Genomic DNA, 24,145 nt, shown 5'->3' with positions numbered 1-24,145 from the left:
TGAACCTGTAAGGGCTCTTTGTTGAATAAAATGTTGCTCTTTTGATTCTGTTAACTCCTGTGCCCCCTTCCTGTGCTTCTTTCCATTCACTGTGAGAAGATCCATCCCAGATCTTTCTTCAGGAGCTGCAGGGGATTTTTGGACCCCCACATCCATCCATCTTTTTCTTACATAGGACTGTAGTTTTTGAGCTCATAGACATTTACATCACTGTTAGGAGTGCTGTGTAAGTGGTGCACACTGTGTGTGCATACCAATTGTAACTGTTATTCTGCCTCTTCTCCCCTTGACTATATTTATGCATTCGAACCTGAATTGCTTGGCTCACTTACATTTGCAGAAGGTAAGGGGCTGCTGACATTTTCTGGGCAGCTAATAAAGATTTTTCATTACCAAAATTTTCTAAACTTAATTTGTCCACTTCTAGCCATATGCTGTCTACTGTGGACTTATTGATGCAGTGCGTACTAGTCTCTGGCTAGATACACCTAGTTCTGCACAGCCTCCATATATTCCATTAGGTAGAAAAAAGAAGGCAATATCTAGAAAGCCTGTCCTTATTCTTGATCATACCAGTTGGGCTCTATACAATGATTGGCCTAACTCCTGGCGTTTTTGCTGCCTTGTACCTTATGGAAGAAGAGTTAAAAAATATTTGGACTGTTTCCACTTTGGACTCGACTGGTTTTACACTACATAATCTGTTGTTCCTATTGGGGGCATTCCCTTCTTCAAAGATTCAGTTGATAGGTGTTTGGAGACTCTTTTGAAGTCCTCCTTTGCTCTGGCAGACCCAGAGCCCTGCAGCTAGCTATTGCCACTATGTCTATTGCGCAGGCTATGGCAAACTAGACTCAGTGCTGAGGTATCGCCTGATACAGATAATCCTTTTCTTTCTGCAAGATTATAACTTTTGCTCTTGGCCCTACTATTCTGCGTAGACGTTGTGGAGAATGTGATTAGTCAAATCTGCAGAATAACCTTTCTGTGCCTATGTGCACATTCTTGTGGCTTACAGCTTCAGCTGACTCTGCTCAGGATAGGTTCCTTTTGCACATGACTTCTGAAGGTCAACTCATCTTTGGAAAAGCCATTGTGGAATATATTGAGGCAGCTACAGAGGGAAGGAGGTTGCTACCCCACTATTTACAATCACAGTCTCCTATTGATTTGGCCTTTACCTTTTATGTGTACAATTTATTCGCTCCCTCCAGGTGTCCTCTTCTAATGCAGGTCCATTCTTTCATGGTAGACCCTTCACCTTTAAGTCCACCAGACCTCCTCAGAATCCGCCTTTACGGTGAAGGTTCGCTGCCATCCCTAAAGGTGGGGAGTGTCTACTGACATGTGCTCCATCTTAGAGCAGAGACATCCCAGTCCTTTATTTCACTGTCTTTTGAGGGGTTCAGAGAGGCTCTATTGCTGCCCTCCTTGCAGGTTTCACAGACAAAAGGGGTGGTCATCTCCTTGCCTTTTAGAAAGAATTGCATTGACCCCTTGTCCATTTAGGGTCTCATGTCCCATCATGGTCTTAAAACATCTATACTAATTACTGCAGTAGCTAGGGTCTGGTCTCCTGTATACCTGCAATTATCTCTCTCTTAGATGAAAATGTTTCTAGATATAATAGCAAATGCAGATTGATAGTTATGTCCATTTACACATCAATGTAGTCCTTGCATTGCTGGCAAAATCCCCATACTTTGTGGTGCTATTTTTTTTAAATTGCACCGTGAATATTCATATTTCAGGGTGCCTTAGGAACCCTTTTACTTTAGGTCTTCTCAACCTAATTCTTTGAACCATTTGCTAAAATGCTCACAGACCTTTTTGTTCGAATCCTCATCCTTCTCGAGCTCTGCCCCCTACTTTGTACCATCTAGGGTTACTCAGCATAATCTTGACATTATTCTTATTCACTTCTCTCCTTCCCACTGCATTTTTCCCTGAGTTTGTTTCCATGTTCAGGAACATGCACTCATTAGCACCTCTTGGTTGCCCCTCCATGAGAACTTCTGTCAGCGTTTGCTAGTAGCCTATTGGAGGCAGCTCATGCCCTGTTCTTTTCCACTCAGGATCAGTAGGACTATTTAGAATAATCCAAAAAAAAAAAAAAAAGAAAAGGGGCCAATTGCGGGCTTTAGAGGCACTGCTACAAAGATATCTTTAAAATCACTTTATTATAGAAAAGTAAACCATTACATACATGTTACACCGCTAAGAATGCAAAACCCCAAAAGGGGGGGTAGAGTATTCTATGCTGATTACAAAACTCTTCAAAAATTATCAAAATTGACACAACTGTACTGTATCCTGGTAAGGAAATCAAAAGACATTAATCGAATGTCGATATGGGTAATCACATGATAGTTACTCTGTAGTTACTCGACATGTTTCGCAACAGTATCACTTCTTCAGGAGCTACTTGAGGTATCGGCTATAGAGCAGAAAGTGTGTCGGGATAGATGATAACGCATGGAGCAAGCAGGTCAGCAGGGGGATCCCATAAGGATGAAACACCACTTGATAGTCCCTATAAAGAGGTTGTTCTCAAAATCTTCCAAATATATAGGCTGTAAGATTGATGTGAACATCGATTTTAAAGCCCAAAAGGCCACTAGAGAATATTCACTGAAGTGATAAATGTAGATAAATATATAAAGGCCTCAAAAGTATCCGCTCAGCTATAATGGTTGCTAAGCGGCATATATAAAACCTTGTTATGATACAGGCAAGGATGGAGCAAATGGGGAGGAATGGGGCCGATATGATACACTACCTCAATTTCACAAAATGGGAATAGCCCAGGCAACTGGGGTAGTAGAGTCAATACGTCTCTAAACTTGAAGATTCAATCCACGGCCAGTATCGCCCTGAACACCTCCTGTAGTGAGGCCAACCAAGGACTGGCCTAGAGGTAGAGATGCCCTACTACCTGGGACTGCCAGAGGATGAAATGGGGGTGTTGGAGGATCCACACAATCTCCATCCCGCTGTATCATCATCAGTCTCTGTCCCACTGTATCATCACCTATCCCGACACACTTTCTGCTCTGTAGCCAATACCTCAAGTAACTCCTGAAGAAGCGATACTGTCGCAAAACATGTCCATTACCTACAGAGTCATTATGATTTCTGTCTTTTGATATCCTTACCGGGATATGGTACATTTGTGTCAATTTTAATCATTTTTTAAGAGTTTTGTAATCAGCATAGAATACTCTACCCCCCCCCCCCCTTTGGGGGTTTTGCATTCTTAGCGAAGTAACATGTATGTAATTGCTATGTAATGGTTTACATTTCTATAATAAAGTGTTTTTAAAGATATCTTTGTTGCAGTGCCTCTAAAGTCCGCAATTGGCCCTCTTTTTTTTAGATTATTCTATTTAGTATTTTGGGACGTGGCACATAGGAGCCTATTATATGCCCTTACAGTCGGTCACTCTGTATGGGATACTTATCCATGTTATCTGTAGGACTATTCTCCTCACAGTGTGGGTTAGTTAGCGCCACTATATAGAGCCTTTTTACTTCCTTTTGCCATACAATATATCTCCCTGGCATACAATGCTCAGACTCTGCTCCAGCGTATTCTGCTTACGAAGGTGCTGAGAAGCCAGTTCTGCTCTTGCCTTCTGAAAAGTCTGGCCTTTGTATCACTCAACTTCTATTTGCTGGCTTAGTACTAGAAAAGGTTGCATATCCTTTGTGCTTCCCTTTTGCATTTCTCAACCTGTCCACATGCATGCTTTGTAGGTGACACTGAACTTGCCTGCTTCTCTCACCAAAATCTTCAGTTATATAACTGCTCTATGAACGTTTGCGCAAAGATCTCTCAACAGCTCTTATTCACTGATATCCAACAGTTAGGCATATTCCAACCTCTAGGTTGGGTGCCCCTCTTTCCTTCAAGCATGCAGAATGCTTGTTCCATAATCAGCAATCTATTATGTAGGTAGGTAGTTTTCACCTAGTGTGATGATAGGGAATCCCATCTTAAAATGTATTCCTGTTCCTTATCCTGCAGCTTTTTCTGTTTGGATTTGCCTAGACCTTAGTACCCTGGGGGTATGTTCCCTTTCTAACACCTTGGCTCTTGCATTCCTTGCTCACTGTATGTGCAGGGTGTTCTTCTTTTCTCCCTTCTGTGATGCTCTGTGTCTCCCTGGAGCCTTAATCGATTGCTGTTGCCCATGCAGAACCCTCTACTTGTGTTCTTGAGGGTTACCCACCTAAAAAGTTCTGTATAAGAATAGAGCCTTTATCAGTTGCCTCTGGCAGCCGTAGTTTTATCTTCTCTCCCCCTTTTTTCCCTTCTGTTACATGGGTTCAAAGTTTCCTGGAAGTCAATGCATTTTGCTTTCATCAGTGCTCTTCCTATCATTTTTTGTTACAGAACTTCATTCTTTCTTCCTTTGCCTTCTGCCTTCAAAGCAATTGGAACAATTTTCGCTTCTCCTTATGGTGGGGCCTGGACTGTCCCCACCATAATATGGCGGCTTATGGGGAGGCTACCTGCCTCAAGCATCAATTATTTTCTTTTTTTACAAGTTGTGGGGTTAGAACTTGATTCTCTGCTTACATTTTCTAAATTGTTTGTTGCCAGGTGAGTGTTTGGACCTCTATTGATGCATGCTTTGGCCACAAGGTGCTTCTGATGTCAACTGGGTCCTTTCTTGTTTTTTCCTGTGGGTCTGTTGCCATCATTTTGGCTTGTTTGCTTCCCACCCCTTGAGTAATTGCTTGGGGACATGCCATGTACGATTAGGATAATAAGAATTTTGACATACCTATAAATTCCATATCTTGGAGTACAGTACAAAAGGCAGGTCCCTCTCTTCTTTTTTCTGTGTTCACACAATTGCTTGCTGACATGGACAGTGTTATATGGATACACTGGGAGGCAGTCCCAGCAAACCTTTTTTGCCATTATCCTATCACCTGAGGGTAGTGGCATATAACTCATGGTCTATGTATCAAGTCTTGAGAACTGCACTGTGCTCCAAGATATGGAATTTACAGGCAAGTCAAAATTCTTATTTTTTTAGACTATACAGGTTTGAATGTTTATTTGCTAGATTCTTGCCAAAACCCAGAGTGACACACAACATTCTGTAGGATAACACTTAGCTAGTGATTTGGTAATGCACATTCATCAATCTGATACATGACCAAGCACGGTTATATTTGTGCTAATAGCCTTAGGTTTGGTTACATATGGACTAGCACATTATCCAACACATAACTGTTTAACAGGATATTTACCATTTTAATGACTGTGGGAAGGTTTTCTGAAAGTGCTGAAAATATAAATGTACTTCGTGTGTTCTTCAAAAAGTAATAGTCTTGTGATAATTATATATTTTCACTATTTGTAGGAGAATGCTCAGCAGCCCAGATTGAAGCTATTCAAGATCTTCATCCAGAAAACATGATAAACTGCCATTTAAGGTTTAAAGAGCAGAAACTTGACATTCCAGCATCTGAAGTCTTTTCTGCTAATACTGGCTTTGATTTTGACTCAGGTAAATATGGTTAATTTGAATTTCACTGCTTCTGGCATTGTATTTTACGGTTTCCTTGTGCTCTGAGAAAGTTTATTTTGCTAACATTTTAACATTTCACACAGCACGGCAAAGGAAGCTTGGGGCATGTGACACCAAGACATATATCTTCTGTTCTTATTTTTTTCCCCCTCCTTCATAATGGTTCTTCACAGAATGTGTATCTCTTCTTTAGGCTCCTCTATAGTAAAAAAAAAAAAGACAGGTCCGTCTTTTGAGCAATAACAAAATCACCACTAAAATATTTAGACTGGACTAATGGACTTATTAAAAATAGCAGCATTTCTGTACAGTGAAAACTTTAGCAATCCGTATGTTTACCTTTACTCAGTCACTGCCCTTTGTTTTTCTTGCTTTTTCCTGCTATGAATTAAAGAAAAAATATGACTAGTCCAAAACCAAAGCAACAAAAGAGAGGGTTTGTCCTAGGGAGGAGGCCCAGGTGAAGTATGCCTTCCTTGACCTTAGGAGAAATAGCCTTTCTAGCTTTTGTCATCTAAGGCATTACAAATTCAAAAAAGGTAAACAAATTTCATATGGGTGCAGTGTTGCATGACTGAGTAATTGTCACTCAAAATGCAACAGCACTGAAAGCTGAAAATTAGACTGGACTGGTAGAGTGTGAAAGGATCCGTACTAAGTGGTTGTAAACCCTCACCTATACCCACTGAAGTGACTGGCTTCAGGTGATACGCAGAGATGAAACAAATCCTCCTACATAAGAAGTGTCAGTTTGTTTGCTGTCATTTGTCCTGTACATCCTTGTAAAATTCAGAGATGAAAAGGATTTTTCATAGACTCACAAAGTAGGGTGTGGGGAGCTGCAATTGCACACTATACAAGAGTTCTGAGAGCTGACTGGAGGGAAGGAACATACCCCCCTTCATACAGGAACATAGCTAAGGCTGTCAATCAGCTGGAGCTCCCTCCCCTCACCATTTTTTTTCTTGGTGTCAGAAAAACATGACAGAAGTGACCCAAGCTAATAGTCCAAGAACTACAGAGTAGACCGTAATGACACCTAGGGCTCTGGAGAGATAGTATACACAAAGAAATATATGCTTTGTTCAGATTTCATGTCTGAGGTTCACAACTACTTTTAAAAGTAAAAAATCTTCTGTAAAGTTGCTGCCCCCAGCCCCCCCCCCCCCCCCCCCCAAATATTTACCTGAGCCTGATTTTGATCTAGCACTGTGACTGGGGGTCACAGCTTTTGGCTGTCTGTCCCACCTCACAGGGAAGATTTATAACAGTGGGAGCCTTTGACTCCTCCTCCGGTCAATTACAGGCTGTAGCAATGCAGTGGGGAGTGGGGCCGAGCTGTGTCTATAGACTCAGGCAGCGTGGTTCAAAATCAAGCCCACATAAGTGCCCTAATAGGACGCGTCTTCCTATGCGGGCACTTGCAGAAGAGGTGGAGCCAGGAGCTCCACTGGGGGACCCTAGAAGATGAGGCTCAGCGCTGCTCTGTACAAAACCATTGCAACTGAAGCCCTGGTGAAGGCGGAGCTTTTTCTGACCCCTGAATGTATGAATTGGTATGTTTTTTAGTGCAGACCAATAAATTAATTTGGACTCTCATCATTTGGTCTGGTTCTCCTTCCATTGCATGTTGTTTTCTGGTAACGTTCACATTGTTAGTCAGTTTAGAAGTGATCCTTAGGTGGCGTTGATGTACATCAATTTATATAGGAGATCAGTCTTCATATGCCTTTCCTCAAAGAACCGCTAGCATTCCCTACAGGAATTCCAGGGTTACACAGAACCCTGGTTGGGAAAGGCTGCTCTAGAGTTTTTGTTGTGTTTGTGGATCTTTGAGGAAAAAAATAACTTCTATTTAAAAGCAGCTAGAGAGGTCAAGGGTGGCTTGTTTTAAATTTTTTTTTTTTTACTAGTTTGTAATAGCAAATGACCTTTTATTGGGTATACTGTAGGTGCACTTTAAATTTAAATTGGTAAGATTAAGCTGATCTTTTACATTGATATGAAAATAAGTTAAAGTCTATAGTTCCACTTTAATGTTTCTTTTTTTTTTTTTTTTTTTTTATTCTTTGTATCTGTCACTCTGCAATGTGTACTATGTCTGCCACTTACTTAGAGCTTCTGCTATTTCCTGACACTTGCCAAAGCTGTTATGTCTCTGTAAAACCAGCAGGTTTCCTAATTATGGTCCTATGTGATATCTAGGTCACTACATCTGTTCCCTTGGTAGACAGAAGCTTTCAGAGGGCCAGCTAAAACAAATCAGCATCGGGGACACATCACTTATTGTAACGGCATCTATCCTGGGAATTAATGTATACCAGGAGCAGACAAGTGCAGATGTTCCTGTATATCCTGGATTTTATACCAACCAGAAGGAGCTTCTTTTAAGTAGTCATTATCCTACCACCATTGTTAAGATATTTGGAGCTGCTGAATTGCTGAAAAACCTTGAGGTGAGAGTTCAAGTCAAAATTTCAGTTGTAGTTTCCTAAAATGATGACCCATGTGACCTTTTTAAAAGTGCTAAACCAGCAGACCATTACCAGGCACCCAAAAGTGCAAGCATGCATGTTTACATACCTTATAGAGTTACCTGGGTTATCCTGAATTCTGAGAATCTCTATCTTGTATGCCCCTATGGTTTAGAGCTGGAAGACCAGCGCTGTAAAAAAAAAAAAAAAAAGGAAAAAGACATTATACTTGGCATTCCGGCGCCCTATGTCTGGAAACACCACAGTTTTATGTTCTCCATTTGGTAACCCTATTTCCCACTTCTAGATGTTTGAATACCTGCTCCTTTTGCCACATGAAGTGATTTCTCCTGCCATCTCATACTTGACTACAGAATGTTTGAATTGAAGGGAGGGAACCATTGTGTGTCAAGGTGGAGCAGATATTTGATCCATCCAACTGTGCCATTCTCAACCTTTTCAACACAGAGGAACCCATGAAATAACTTTCCAGTCTTAGGGAACACCTGCTAAAAATTACTATATCTACAACTCTTGATACATTAGCGTGGTGGTCAGTGGAATGAATGCTCCTTACACTTGTGGTCATTGGGAAGAATTACCCTCTTACAGATAGCTGAAAAGGTGTCAATGGTGTCATTGAGAACTTATCTGAGAGGCAGATATTGCTCAAGAAACCCCTAGCAACCTCTGGAGGAACCCTAGAGTTCCATGGTACCCTGGTTGAGAAACTCTGATCCAGCCTGTTAAATACAATGCATCCACAAAGTACTCACAGCGCTTAACTTTTGCCACATTTTATGTTACAGCCTTATTCCAAAATGGATTAAATTCATTTTTTTTCCTCAACGTTCTACAAACAATACCCTATAATGGCAATGTGAAAGAAGTTCGTTTTGAAATCTTTGCAATTTATTAAAAAAAAAACAAAAAAACAAAACACATAAGTATACATAAGTATTCACAGCCTTTGCTCAATGCTTTGTTGAAGCCTCTGTAGCACCAATTACTGCCTCAAGTCGTTTTGAGTATGATGCTACAAGCTTGGCACACCTATTTTTGGGCAATTTTTCTCCCATTCTTCTTTGCAGTACCTCTCAAGCTCCATCAGGTTGGATGGGGAGTGTCGGTGTACAGCCATTTTCAGATCTCTCCAGAGATGTTCAATTGGGTTCAAGTCTGGGCTCTGGCTGGGCCACTCCAGGACATTCACAGAGATGGCCCAAAGCCACTCCTTTGTTAATTGGGCTGTGTGCTTAGGTTCGTTGTCCTGTTGAAAGATGAACCGTTGCCCCAGTCTAAGGTCCAGAACGTACTGGAACAGGTTTTCATCAAGGGTATCTCTGTACATTGCAGCATTCATCTTTCCTTCGATCCTGACTAGTCTCCCAGTTCCTGCCGCTGAAAAACATCCCCACAGCATGATGCTGCCACCACCATGCTTCACTGTAGGGATGGTATTGGTCAGGTGGTAAGCGGTGCCTGGTCTCCTCCAGACATGATGCTTGGCATTCAAGCCAAGCAGTTAAATCTTTGCTTCATTAAACCAGAGAGTTTTGTTTCTCATGGTCTGAGAGTCCCTCAGGTGTCTTTTGGCAAACTCCAGGCTGCTTTCAAAGTGACCATCGGGTGCTTGGTTACCTCCCTGGCTAAGGCCCCTTCTCCATCGATTGCTCATTTTGGCCGGGCAGCCCACTCTAGGAAGATTGCTGGTGGTTCCAAACTTCTTCCAATTACGGATGATGGAGGCCACTGTGTTCATTGGGGCCTTCAATGCTGCAGAAATGTTTCTGTACCCTTCCCCAGATCTGTGCCTTGATACAATCTTGTCTCAGAGGTCTACGGACAATTCCTTGGACTTCATGGCTTGGTTTGTGCTCTGACATGAACTGTTAACTGTGGGACTTTATATAAACGGGATTATGCCTTTCCTAATCATGTTCAATCAGCTGAATTTCCCATAAGTGGACTCCAATCAAGTTGTGGAAACATCTCAAGGATGATCAGTGGGAACAGGATGCACCAGAGCTCAAGTTTGAGTGTCATGACAAAGGCTGTGAATACTTATGTACATGTGTTTTTTTTTTTTTCATTTATTTTCATTTTTAATAAATTGCAAAGATTTCAAAACGAATTTCTTTCAAGTTGTCAATATGGGGTATTGTTTGTAGAATGTTGAGGAAAAAAATGAATTCAATCCATTTTGGAATAAGGCTGTAATACGTTCTGGATGCACTGTACCTGCAGCAGCTAGAAATGGCACAGGATACCAGAATGTAAGTAGAGCACCTTTTCTTTAACAGGGCAGGTATTTTTGTGTGTGACCCTGTGGTGATGAGGTCACTTTCAGCATGCTCTTTGCTGCCTTGCAGAAAGGACAATTAGCTAATATCTATCATGGGTGGCTTTGTGGACCAGTAGTGCTACATAGGAGGTGGGCCTGAACTGAAGACCAGGTGAGTTAGTTAAACTATGCATTACAGGGTATTTCAGGTTTCTTAATTAGCTTTACTAGGTATGTAAACATTTATGCGGTCACCTCTGAATGCCTTCTTTCATTAGCTGCTACTGGTTTAATACTTTGTTAGTGACCCTAGAGTCCTTTTGTCTGGGATAAGCACTGTGTACTTGTTGAACTGCTTAAACAACAGTATATGCATGCAGGAGAAATGTTTTTGCAGTCACATTTTTTTCATCTTTACACTTCTATCCACTACATCTGTTTTTTAAAAAAGTGTATGAATGGTTGCTATGAACTGCTTCCTTTTTAAAAGGGGGGGGTAGTCATTTGCTACCTGATCTTTTATCTCACAGCCACCTGTTCCTTAAAATAACTTTATCACTTTAAAATGAATTAAAGTGGTTCTAAAGGCTTAAGATTTTTTATCTTCATGTATTCTATGTATGAAGGTAAAAAGCCTTCTGTGTGCAGCAGTCCCCCTAATACTCACCTAAGCCCCCTCTCGATCCAACACTGTGCACTGGAGTCTCAGCTATCACAGGACTCCCTTTTCACATTGGCTGAGACAGCAGCGGGAGCCATTGACTCCCGCTGCTGTCAATCGCAGCCAGTGAGCCAATGAGAAGAGAACGCCGGGCCGGGCCGCGGCTCCGTGTGTGAATGGACACATTGAGCAGCGGGTGCCCCATAACAAGCTGCTTGCTGTGGGGGCACCCAACAGGAGAGAGGGGCCAGGAGCGTTGGCGGGGGACCTGAGAAGAGGAGGATCCGGGCTGCTCTGTGCAAAACCACTGTACACAGTGGGTAAGTACAGACAGGTTTTTTTTTAATAATTAAGTCTTTAGAATCACTTTAAGCTGTTATCAGGTATACAGTGCAAGCACCTATTGGACTAATAGCGTCAAAGCTTGCTATCTTTCTTCCAACCCTCATGATTACTGCTTGCCTATCACTAATTGCACGGTAGTGGAAAAAGACAGATTATTTACTTGATTTGATCCTCCTTTCTGCAGGTGAAGCCAGAGTTAGCAATCATTACTGTCTATCAAAAAGAAAAAAATACCGGGGTGCCCAGCTTTGTATCTTATGAAGTTGGTATATCAGATGTGCAGGTTTTAAACCAGGGCTCTCTATCTACCTCCCTAACCATTTCCAGTGACATGTCTGACCAAACCATCAAAATCCCGATTAGACTGATGTCAACTACAGGCCCATTTAATGGTATGTGAGCACTTTTCTCTTGTTGTTCCTTAAATTCCTTACAGTGTTATGTGATATTTCTGCAGTTTGAGTTCATCTGCAATTTTAAGAATTGAAGCAGTGTAACACTCTTTACCACTTGTGGTGGTCTAGAGTGTTGTATTCTGGGTCTCTCTCCATTTTGCAGACAGCAAAGCAAGCATCATAATATTTGTAGTTTTAATTGTCCGTTCTGAAAAAAATAACATTGTTGCCATTAAATATAAGATGTGGAGGACTAGATGTGATAGAGTATTTCCAATTTCCAGGTATGGATATTTTGTTTTTCAGAATATAGATTTTAGTTTTGCGGCACTACAGCAAAATGTATAGATACATCAGCAGCAGCAGCCATTATACAGTATAAAGCAAAACCTTCATAAACAGTTTCAATATAAAAAATGTATCCGCCAAAAAAAAATTGACAAGAATAAAATGCCAAGCTATTCGGAGGAGGTATGGATATTTTTTACATCGTTACATTGGCCCATCAGCAATCAAGGTAAATGTGTATATACCATACCTGGCCGATGCTCTTTGAAGCTGGAAATCACTGGAGTAAACCCTGCTAGTCCAGTGATCTCCAGTTGCTTTCGGGTCCTGTGCCAAGCTGCTGGTCTGCTGCTTTCTAAATACAGGACATCGGCTGTTCGGCACAAGCACCTTTCAGAGAGTGCTTTGCAGTTCTTCAATGAATGCAAAGTGTTCTCTGGTTGGACGAGTTGCAGTGGTGGGTGGTAACATTGCGCTGTCTACCTCGTTCAATCAGAAAATGCTTTTTGATTCAGAAAATGCAAAGCATTTCAAAGCTCTCTGAATCGTGCCCGTGTCAAGCAGCTTCCCTCTTGTGTTCAGCATGCAACAGGCCAGCCACTCTGCGCAGGATCCGAAAGCAAGTGGAGATCACTGAAGTAGCGGTGTCTGCTTCAGGGATATCCAGCTTCCAAGGGCATCAGTGTATATATCCTTACCTTGGTCCAAGCTGGACCTAGATAAAATGCATAAAATATCCATACTGGGAATTCCTCTTTAATGGGTAGCCAAGTGTAGCTGGTAGAAGTTATACTAACAGTAGTTTTAGAGAGTGAAGTATAAATATGGAGTTTTACTCACAGAACATGCAGTTATATGTACATTGTTTACATCTTACCCTGCTAATCACATGTCAGTGAATATTGTTTATGCCTTTGATGGTCTTTGTTCCCTGCAGTGCCTTATACCATGGGCCAAGGCTTCTTCTATCACTTCCTGAACTCTTACCAGATGATTTTCTTCACTCTGTTCACGTTGTTAGCAGGGGCTGCTATTGCCATACTAGGTAAATTTATATTAATTATTCTTACTAAATGTAATTGCCTGTGTAATATTTAATTATTGCAAATATCCTGTTTTGCTCTTTCAGTGTTTTCACCAAAAGAGAGGATTGATCACCCAGCCTTTAGGTCTGCATCACCACCTCGGTCATTAGGCAATAGTAAGTAATAAAAGTGGTTAATTCATGTGGCTTTTATTTGAAAATTAAGATACATAAAGGCCCAATTCATAAAACTGGGTTTTTTTTTCTTAAACAAACCAAAAAAACACTGAAAATTTTGAAAAAAAAAAAAGTTTTTTTCTTAGTTTTTGTTATAAAATTTTGTAAATAAGTGACTTTTCTCCACTGATGTGCGCTAATGAAGCTGCAGTGATGGACACTGATAGGTGGCACTGATGGCCACGTAGGTAGCACTGATGTGCATTGACAGGCATCACTGATTGGCACTCAAAGGCAGCACTGATATATGGCACTGATAGGCGGCACTAACTGGCACTGAAGGTGGCACTGATTGGCAGCACTGATAGGTGGCACTCATTGGCATTGATAGGTGGCACTGACTGGCACTGATGGGTGACACTGAAAGGCAGCTCAGATGGGCACTGATATGTGGCACTGATGGGCTCTGGCACGTGGCAATGATGAGCACTGACAGCTGGCACTGATGGACACTGACAGGTGGCACTGCTGGGGCTACACTGATCATCAGTGTACATGTCCCCTCGATTACCGGCTCTCCTCTCCTCTCGAGCTGTCAGTGTGACAGCTCGAGAGGAGAGAAATGCCGATAACTGGCATTTCCCTGTTTACATGTGATCAGCTGTGATTGGACACAGCTGATCGCATGACTGAGCCGACATCTTCGGCTCTTTCCGTGGATCGGTGATCCACTGTGTCCGAGGGACACAGCGCACCGCAGATTGCCGCACGCTCAGGGAGCCGCGCATGCGCGTTTAGAATGGGAGGACGTCATATGACGTCCTCCCAGAACGAGAGAACCACCTTGCGTCCGTCATATTACTATATGGGCAGCACAGTGGCTAAATGGTTAGCACTTATGCCTGGCAGTACTAGGGTCGCTGGTTCAAATCCCAGCCACGGCACCGCCTACCTGGGGTTTGCATGTTCTCCCTGTGCCTGCGTGGGTTTCCTCAGGGTACTCCGGTTTCCTCCCACACTCCAAAGACATGCTGGTAGGTTAATTGGATCCTGTCTAAATTGGCCCTAGTATATGTATGTATGAATGTGAGTTGGGGACCTTAGATTGTACACCCCTTGAGGGTTAAGGACTGATGTGAATGTACAATATATTTGTAAAGCACTGCGTAAATGGACGGCGCTATATAAGTACCTGAAATAATAAATAATATGGCGGGCGGGAGGTGGTTAAACCATATTTTGGAAGCACTGTTCATAAGGTAAAAATAAAGTGTTGCACTTTAACACAGATTTCTCTTCCAAGAGAACCTCCATGCAAAATGTGCATGTGATCTGCTTATTTCTGAAATTACCTCTAAATGATAAGAGCTTCAAACAGGCACGATAACATCCATTTACAGCAGTTCTCAGGGTCTCCACCCAAAATGGATAATTTGCTTATTGGTTCATCTCCAATAACCTCCATGAATAGGTAAAGCAAATGCAGCATGAGTACCTCAAAACAATGAATGGAAAGCTAATGTTCTCCTTATAACTGATCCTAGTTTTTAAAGCATAACCGTTCCAGGGGTTTTACACCAACCTGTTCACTGTTTCCAAACTGAAAGGGAGCATTTGCCACAACTTGGATATCAGAGCTGGGTAAAAAAAACTGATAGAATCCAACAGATCTGTCATCCCTCTCCACCAGAAAGGCTTCTTGGCTTCTGTGGACATCAAAGATGCTTACTTGCATGTGCCCACCTTTCCAGTTCATCAGCAATTTCTAAGCCATGCAGCTGGACCCCTTCATTAGCACTTTGTGACCCTGCCCTTCAGCCTTTCCTTTTTCCCAATGGGTATTTATCAAGGTACTAGCTTCATTGCTGAACCTGGTAAAACCTCTTGGTATACCCATTGTGTTATATTTAGTAGACCTGTTGCGGTAACTGTCAAGAAGGGCTCTGTCAGACATCATATCTTTTAAATATCTAGATGTTACAGAGGGGAGGTTTGGGTGTATCCTGAACCTTCATGGCGCCAACTCATTGCTTGCTGTATCTAGATCTAGTCCTGGACACATCTCAGGCCCCTGGAGAATGCAGATTGAAAGTCTTCATTTCAGAAGCCATCCAATTTTCTGGTTCTACATGAGTCTTGAGGTTGATAGTAGCCTCCTTTTTATCTCTGCCATCTGAAGTCAGAAGCCTTTTTTCTTCCAGTTTTTTGGAAGATTCTCATGAAGGACACCAGCCAGTTGAAGTCCTGGACACCTTGTTGGTGCAGGAGATTTGGTTATGAGAGGAATCTCTTCTTTAGTAAAACATGCTAGACCTGTAGACACTTTGGTTTGGTTGTCCCTTCAGCGGTGGGCTACTCTTGGAAAGTCATCTGAAACAGATTGTTGGACAATGCAATCACAGTGGCATATATTAACTATGAAAGAGAAGCCAGAAATAGCATGGTGGTTCTAATGGGTGATCAGTACACTCTGATCTATGCCTTTACTTCCCTGAAACTTCTTTCTAATCTGCTCCACTTATGGAGGGGATTTCAGTAATCCTCACTGCTCCAAACTTGCCTATGTAAGTATGGTACTCCAGCCACATAAGACTTCTGGCAGACGATCAGTGGGCAGTGCCAAGCAGTCCAACTGTTCAGTCCCAAAAGTTGATTTGCCAACCTTCCTCTTGGTCGATGGCTTGAACAGCATGATTTGTTGAAGCCCAGATTCTAGGAACAGGGGCATTTCGGAGTCTGTGATTCCTATGATGCTTAGGACAGTTTTCTTCCAGCATGGTCCATCGTTGGACATGGAAGGCATACTTAATTTGGTGTGAGTCCCAGGGCTACTTGGAAACTGCTCCTGAAACCACTTCATTCCTTATTACGTCTTTGGACCAGCATTTTGCTGCAGGCATTATGAGAAGTCAGGTGTCTGCCCTGTCCTTTCTGTTGCTGAGACCATTGGCCTCTCACTCTTTGATTAAGCACCTTGGACAGGAGGTCTCCCATATAGCTCCCTCATCTGTTTCTCAGTGACTGTGGGATCTAATTTTGGTTCTCTCCGTGCTTTATAGAAAGCTGTTTGAACCAATTAGACCTTCTTCACTCTTTCAACTACAAGGGGTTTTTACTGGTATTGGATCACCTCTGGGAGGCAAGTATCTGAACTGGCAGCCTTATGTTGCAAAGAACCATTGTTCATTTTGGCATTGGGACAAGGTGCTGTTGAGGCCCAGGACTTCTTTCTTTTTTAAAGCAGTGTCTTCCTTTCACCTCAACCAAGACACTGCTCTCCTGTCCCTTTGCCACAGGTTCCTCAAATGTAAATTTCCCTTCATTGTCTGGATGTGGTTCTGTGTTAATCTATCTTGAAGCCACTGCTTCTTTTGGAAAGACCGATTCACTTTTTTCTTATCCCAAATGGACCCAGAGGGGTAACCTGGCTTCTCATTTCACCATTTCTAGGTGGCTCAGACAGGCCATCATTCAAGGAATTGGTTCCATGTTTTCCTGTCAGGGCTTTTCAGCATCAAGCAACTTTTTCTCAGATTTTTAAGACTGCCACATTTCTCCCAGGTGGATGCTTCAGCCTTATCTGATAAGTCTCACTGCAAGGCAAGACAAAAAGCCTTGTGTCCTGTGTGCCTGGTTTACACCACTGCATTGTGATGGTGTGCAGGAAGTATGTCCTGAAAAAAGTACTGCATCATTAGATATTTGGAAGGCCTTCAATACAGTCTCTTGTCCTTATCTGCAATATGTCTTGAACTGATGGGGTTTCCAGATTCATTTCCTTGGCTGGAACTCTTCCTTATACTCTAGCCCCCAGGCGTATTTGAAATATTCAGGTTTTAGATCAAGCGCACTTTGTGATCTCTAGGGGAACAAGGCAGAGCTGCCCTCTGTTATTCTTTGCTTTAGGCATCAAACCCCTAGCACAAAAGGTTTGCTCCAATGAAAACATTAGAGGCCATAGAGTCATCATTATAAACTGTCTTTGTTTGCTGATGGTCTTTTATTTGCTTCAGCCCGCTTATTGCAACCCCATACCTACTTCAAGTCTTGTACCTCTTTGCGCTGTTCTTGGGCTTTGAGATTAACCAATCTAAGTCAGCCTTTCTCTTATTCCTCAAGCCCTTTTTTTCTCTACAGTCATCTTTTTCTTTTGAAAGGATGCCCCACTACTTACCTTACCTAGACCTTAATCTGACTAAAACCTATGATTCTCTTTATCAAGCCACCTACCCACACATGCCGCGTAAACTAACCTATCTATTGACCTGATGGGCACCCTTGCTAACTTCTTGGCTAAGCAGAGAGACCGCAGTAAAGATGACTTTGTTACCAAAAATGTTATCTCTTCCTTGTATCCCTAGTTGCAGTCCTGTGCACTTTTTTCAGGCCCTCCACAGGTGCATACTACACTGTTTGGGGTTCTCTCAAGCCCAGGTTGCCAAAGACCACTGTTCCCACCAAGACTGAGCGGTGGTTGTGGTCTCCCTTATCTACCAACTTATTACCATGCATCCCAATTAGCCAAAGTTACAAAGTATCATGCCACCTGGGAAGTTCCACTCTGGGTAGGTTTCAAAGTGGCAAACTGCAATCCTTTTTCTGTAGATAACATATTATGACATAACCCGTTAGAACATAGCGGGCTAAAAAATCATGTCACTTTCCAGAAGTTACGAATATGGGACTGACTGAAACAGAAGTTTGGTCTCCTGTCCCTTTACCACCCATTGCTAGCTTTCTTTCACCAACCATGATTCTACCCAGCAATAGATCCCAAGATTCCTTCGCCTCCTGGTCCATGTTAAATCTTACTTGACTATACTGACTAGCTGGCCCTAACGGAATTTTACCTTTTACTACTTTCCAAGGGAGCCACAAGTCAGAGGTCTTTAGATATCTGCAAGTCAAACATATTTACCTATCTGTTCCATCTCAGACCTCTTTAAACAACCAATTGTGTGTTAAAGCCTTCCACTCTCTTGGCCCCCCAGGTTGTATTCCTATATGGTCACTTATGGTGAATCATATCCCCAGCCCCCTTCATATGTGGGAAGCTGACCTCAGTGTACATATAGAACCAGAGATGGTATTTGGTCCCTGGATGGATCAATAAGTTTTTTTTCTACTTGCTTGCCAGCCTGTTACTGAGGATTTAAGGCGACAGGCACCCATCTCCAAATTTGGTGAACCTACCCCCTAGTACGAACCTTTTGGGCTGAAGTACTTGGGATATCTACAGTGTCTGACAGGCTGTCAGCCCCTGATCCCACAGTTGCTCTCCTTAATTTAAATGCTTTTAAAATCGCTAAGCTGTAATTTAAGCTTCTTTTGCAAGTTACTACTGCTGCTAAACAAGCACTAGCAAAGAAATGGAAAACCCCCAAGTTATGCCTCACCAATACCTAGAAGAGGGTCACGCAGTTCATGATCCATTGTAAGATAGAAGCCACCCTACAAGACAGAGTTTCGGTGTTTACCAGTTATGGTGACCTTGGGTTCCTCATTTCTTACCTATTGGTTCTGATGAAAACAATATACCCTAAACAAAGATACATTTGGTGGAAGTTTTTTGGAGTTTGAATTATGACCCTGAAAACAAGTGAAAATTTCAAACTTTGCCTAGGCGTCTGTAACCCTAAAGCACACTTAGCCCTCCCCTTAATTGAACTCTTAAAAAAATATACTGCACTTTACTACAAAGTGCACTTAACCCCTCCTCTTACCAAACCATCCTGAACAAAATTGTCATAATCTATATGCACATACCACTCTGCAGTCCTGTCTGTCTGTTTTAAGTGGTTATCACCCTCCTGCTGGCTGTGTTTGCAGTAAGCATTCTTAAGCTGGCCTTACTGGCCTGAATATTCATAGGAACATTTATAAAAAAAATGTTATATTCTCAGTACATTTGATGGCTTGACAAATGCTGTTCAAAATTTATTTTGCTTTTAACATTTGATTTTGGAATGAACATAATTTCCTAACTGCAAACCACATTCACTGTTAGATATTTGTTCATTGGTGAACAATGTTCCATCCTGCTGCTTCAAATGTTCTGATTACTGTGGTCAAAAACAACTGACAATTTGACTAAGGATTAAAATATTTAACAAATGTTTTTAAAATGAAAACTTTTGAAAAAAAAAAATCTACCGGGCCATCTTTAGAGTTGAATTGCACCATCCTCTGACTTTCTTACCAAAGAATGATTTGCAGGTTTCTCAAAAAAATTAGGATTCTGCTTAGAATAGCAAAATGTTGAATTCATAGGATGGTCTGAGATTTTGTGCATCAAGGACAATGCCTTCAGGGCAAACCAGTCTGTCAATAGCAGCTTCCTAACAGTGGTAGGTCAAAACTTTAAAACATGTTTTTCTTTATTTTAAGGCTTTGTATCATCGCCAGCCTTGATTTATCCCACCCAAGGATCTCCAAGGCAGAATAAGTCACAATCGCGAATATTATGGAGTCAAGACTATGCTTCCAACTGAAAACTCTGTGATATACCAAAGACCTCAGCTATTTAAATTGTGTGCCTTGAGTCACATACGTCCCATGTAGGACAGCATGAGATCAATATATTATGCAGTTTATATTGCTTCATGTTTAATTGGTACTGTATTTTATTTGGACTGGTTTGTGTTTGTCTAACTTGATCTAGTTTCTTAGTTTTAATTCTCATGAATGTATTTTATGTAATTTCCCATCCTTCCACTGGTTTTCTTTCCAAGAGATTTAAGCATATTTAACAAAGCAGGGTATATTCAAATAGCAGTAATGTATACCAATCAGAATCATTTTACTGATTTTAAAATGCCATACTGAACTCTGATTGGTTTCACTATGCACTTCATCATTTTTTCTTCATCATATTTGATCTACTTTATTAAATAAGCTAACAAAATGACCACTATGAGCAAGTTTCTCCTCAGGCCTGTCTTTGTTTTAGATTTTATTGTCTCTGAAATTAGAACTATTTCTCTGTGTTATTACTTATGTTTAACTCAGGAATGTTTTGCACTGACTAGCAACTGTAGCCTAATAATGTGAGTCTGACCAATCAGAAACGAGTAGATGTGAATTCTGACCTGTGCTTGGTGCATATCTTACCTGTTGAAAATTACAAGCCAATCGTTTCTCACTGCCACAAAATACTATTCTTCTTGTAAGATAGTTGTGGTATAACAATGTACTGTTTTGCTTCCCTAGGCAAATGGGGACTATAGAATATCAAAAAGAAAAGCAAGTATTTTAATTAAATCATTTACTTTTTTCTTCCTAGGTTGGAGGAGGGGCCCTTACTAATAAGTCATAGGAAAAATGTACAGGGAACCACGTTTGCCAGCATTCTGAAATTCAAAGTGTTAATGTTCTGTCCAGACTGGTTTAACACTCTGGGAATTTTTTTAATACAGCAGCATGTGCTGAACATGTTCTGCAGTATCAAAGACCATCCATACACAGGCATACCTCACAGAAGGGGATTTTTTTTTTTATTCGTAGGTTTAAAGTGACACGTTGGATATAAAAATGTAAAAACAGGTCAGCAATGGTCGTTCCCAAAGGATACCTGTCTTGACAGAAATATATAGGCTGCCATTGCTGAATTCCTGAAAATGTTAGTTGACTGGCTATCTCTGGCTTCATTGTTTTGATTTTTTGACCTGAAATAAGTATGTAGTCTTTGAAGTCAGAACATTTAATTTTTCTTACTTGTTTAGGTTAGTGACTCTTCAGGTATTCTTCAGTAATCAGCAGCTATTTTTTTTAGCTATGCTGTGCTATTTATTTTAAACAACTACTTTTTTTGTTAGATTTTAGAATCATTATTTTTACAATGGATGTTTGGTTGCTATACCATGTTTTGAGAGGGGGGGGGGGGTTGATAACCAGAGTTTGAGATGATATTGAAGAAATTGGCTTACCCTTCAGCAATGATAATGGTCAAACTTTTAACGAACAGAGATCTGGTTTGTCATCTGCAAAAATCTGCTGTTTATTTCCACCCCCCCATTGGAAAAGAGATTTTTATTAATAAACAAACCACTAAAAGTGTGTTCTTAAAAAGGATACACACAAAGCCACTTGTTTACATTTCCATTCCACATTTTATTTCTCACCTCATTTTTCATTTAGACTATTGTATTTCATCTAAAGCTGGACATAGATGGATTGAATTTCAAACAAAACTTCTTAGAAAAAATCTTATGCTATGTACGCTTTTTTTTGTTCACACCCAGTAGGGTTAAGAGGTCGCCGTGCTAACTAGTAATGTTAGTGCGTCTGTCTCCCCCGCCCTCTTGTACCAGCCTTTAGGAAAATGTATACAAAAATTTTCAGAACATGTGCTTTTCATTCAGAAAATTTTGTTTGCTTCTAACATTGGATTTTGGAATGAATGGACTTTACTGAACGAAAATTACATACACTGTTACAAATTTGTTCATTTAAGAAAAGTTTTCCATACTGCTGTTTTGAATTTTCCCATTGCTGTGGTCAAAAACAAACACCGATTTGACTCACTAATGATTAGAAAAACAAACATTCTTAAGACTTTCTTTTCCTAAAGAATTTTAGTTCCAAATTGTGCCCATCTATGGCCAGCTTAAGGCTATGTTTGTGCCTGTCACCTTTGTTAATTAGGATAGTGGATAGAGTATAGTGAAAGTGTTGCATGCCACCTACAGTCAGATATTCTAATTTATACTAATACATTGTAAAATGACTGTGGCCATTTGGGTCTTATTTGCTACAGGCAATATCTCTATTTTAATTTCTGCTGAGCTTGAGACACCAGTCTTTGGGGGCACCATGAACAAGCCCCCAGCTAATATAGGCTGATGCTTTTGTTGTTTCCTATCAAATAACTGGTCCTGCATGCTCTCCCTTAAAGTGTGATTAGTTGTGACTGGGCATTTTCACGCACTGTTTTCAAATTTCAACACAACAAAGTCATGCATTGCATATCTATGTGTTTTGGACAGCTCCGGTCAAGCTTGTACTGTAAAAATGGAAGAAAGGAAAACAGGAAGTTCTACCCAGCAACCAGCCAGTTTCTGGCTGTAATTTTCCTAGCACTGGTTCCAAAATGAATGCTCTTGTCTCTTCAAGCATTTCTATGGAACACTCCTTACAGAGAAACCTTTCTAATTTTACATGCCAGAAAACTAGATCAAGAGTTAACTGCAGGCGAAGGTGGCTGCACATAACCTTTATTATTTCTGAGCATCCCAGAAGCCACCTAAACCTAAGGCATTTAATATGCAAATAGAAATCTCTAGCTCTGAAAATGCAGAATATGGCTACTGCCTGGTTGCTAAGTGCTGAAGATGCCACAAGCCAGTTGACTGTAAACAGTACATTCCATTGCTACATGTACTAGCTTATTTTGTGTAATACTAGCCTAATATGGTGCCTAAATTATACACCTATAAAGTACAAAATGCCTTCTTAAAACAGAATGTATTAACATAATCAGATCCAACACAGATGAAAAAAAAAAGTTTTTTTATTATACTGCCTTTGGGATTGTAGTGGAGCCTTGTAAATAAGACTCTTCTGGGGAACTATACACACAAAATCACTACTGTTTAACTTGGATACAGTGTAATTATGCAAAATAATTTATTTACATTAAATATAGCTGTTTTATACTTTGTTCCTCATCAGTGCAAAGTATGGAACCTATGATTGAGTGAAATAGAGCTTTCGAGGGGGAATCAGCTAGGATAGCTAGTCAGCGTATAGTAAAACAAACCAAAATTAATTGAAAAAGTCCTTCCTCTAATGCTCAGCAAAGTATAGTACTGCCTACCTAAACAGAGTTTTGTGTGTCAGCACTGCCAACAGAAAGCCAAAGAGGTTAATTCTTCATATTACAACTGTTCCTCACTGCATATCTATCTAGACATACAGTGCTTACATTGAAGACCCTAAATATAAACCCCAGCTCATAAGTCTCACAGTACAAATGTCCATTATACAGAAATTGCATATGCATCCATCTATACCAACACACATTCATATAATATATTAACAAACTCTCTAGAGCAATGGATCTTTGGTCACAAGTAACATCCACTCAGTTTTGTATGTTTCACGTTACATTGGCCTGTCTGCACTATTTGAGGAAGAGGGTCTGTAAAACATGTACTGCTTTAATGCAGAGTTCCTGCACTGTTTATTTAAGAAGATAACAACTACTGGTTTTTGTGTTTTTAAAACTGCTTAAATAATGTGTAGTAAGTTTTATGATTCATTTATGTATTGGCATCATATGAGAAGGAACCCTGAATTGGATGGATACAATGTGAAAAAATGATGTGAATTTTTTTGTAATTGTCAAAAGTGCTGAGAAATATGAAACTTTTCCTCAGGAGCCAAGAAACTCTTCTGTACTTTAAATACCTCAAACTGAAAGGTGTGTGTATTAACGTTCTTAAAGTTGAATAATGTTGAATGTAAACATAAGATAATGTTTTCTGTCATATTGAAGTAAACTCGCATTCATCATATTATTTCTGCTGTCACACTGTGAATGCCTTTTGTGCCTTATGTTTTTTGCTCATGTCGGCTACATTGCAGATTTTCTTTTTACAATAAAGTATGTTTCTTAATACATGCTGCATTGTCATCTGTAAAACATTTGCATGAATTTGTTCTGAAACACTGATGCTTTTGAGGAGACAGTACCAGCTGTGTAGGACAAGGTGGCAATATATCTCGAAAATGCATACCTCAACCTGTTTTTACTCCCCTTACAAGTGCTTCCTCATAGATTTGGTTGTCTTCAAAGCATTGGAGTGTCCTGCAGAAGGGTCATCCATTCCGGAGCCAATCAGACAACACTACAGTAATGGCGTACAAGAACCAACAGGGAGGAACGGCAGCAGAAGAGGTAGAGCAGATACTCTCCTGGACATTTCAGCACTGTCCACCAATTACATCCAGG

At 40.8% G+C, this 24,145-nt stretch overlaps 1 protein-coding gene across 1 annotated transcript in view; it reads left to right on the top strand.

Moving 5' to 3' along the window:
* The window catches only part of NUP210 (nucleoporin 210), a 154,575-nt gene extending 130,763 nt beyond the window's left edge, over positions 1 to 23,812 (top strand). The window contains exons 35-40 of the mRNA XM_089678742.1: positions 5,379 to 5,525; positions 7,752 to 8,002; positions 11,495 to 11,702; positions 12,931 to 13,038; positions 13,123 to 13,194; positions 19,582 to 23,812. Coding sequence (XP_089534868.1) covers positions 5,379 to 5,525; positions 7,752 to 8,002; positions 11,495 to 11,702; positions 12,931 to 13,038; positions 13,123 to 13,194; positions 19,582 to 19,685 — 890 coding nt within the window. The 3' untranslated portion in view covers positions 19,686 to 23,812. The remainder of the gene's footprint in view (positions 1 to 5,378; positions 5,526 to 7,751; positions 8,003 to 11,494; positions 11,703 to 12,930; positions 13,039 to 13,122; positions 13,195 to 19,581) is intronic.
* The last annotated feature ends 333 nt before the right edge of the window (positions 23,813 to 24,145 follow it).

This window comes from Staurois parvus, unplaced genomic scaffold, assembly GCF_062004578.1.
Source record: "Staurois parvus isolate SC_StPar_1 unplaced genomic scaffold, SC_StPar_1.0 ptg000209l, whole genome shotgun sequence".
NCBI classification, from domain to species: Eukaryota; Metazoa; Chordata; class Amphibia; order Anura; family Ranidae; genus Staurois; species Staurois parvus.
Note: the sequence above shows the minus strand (reverse complement) of the source record. Positions and strands in the feature narration are given on the sequence as shown.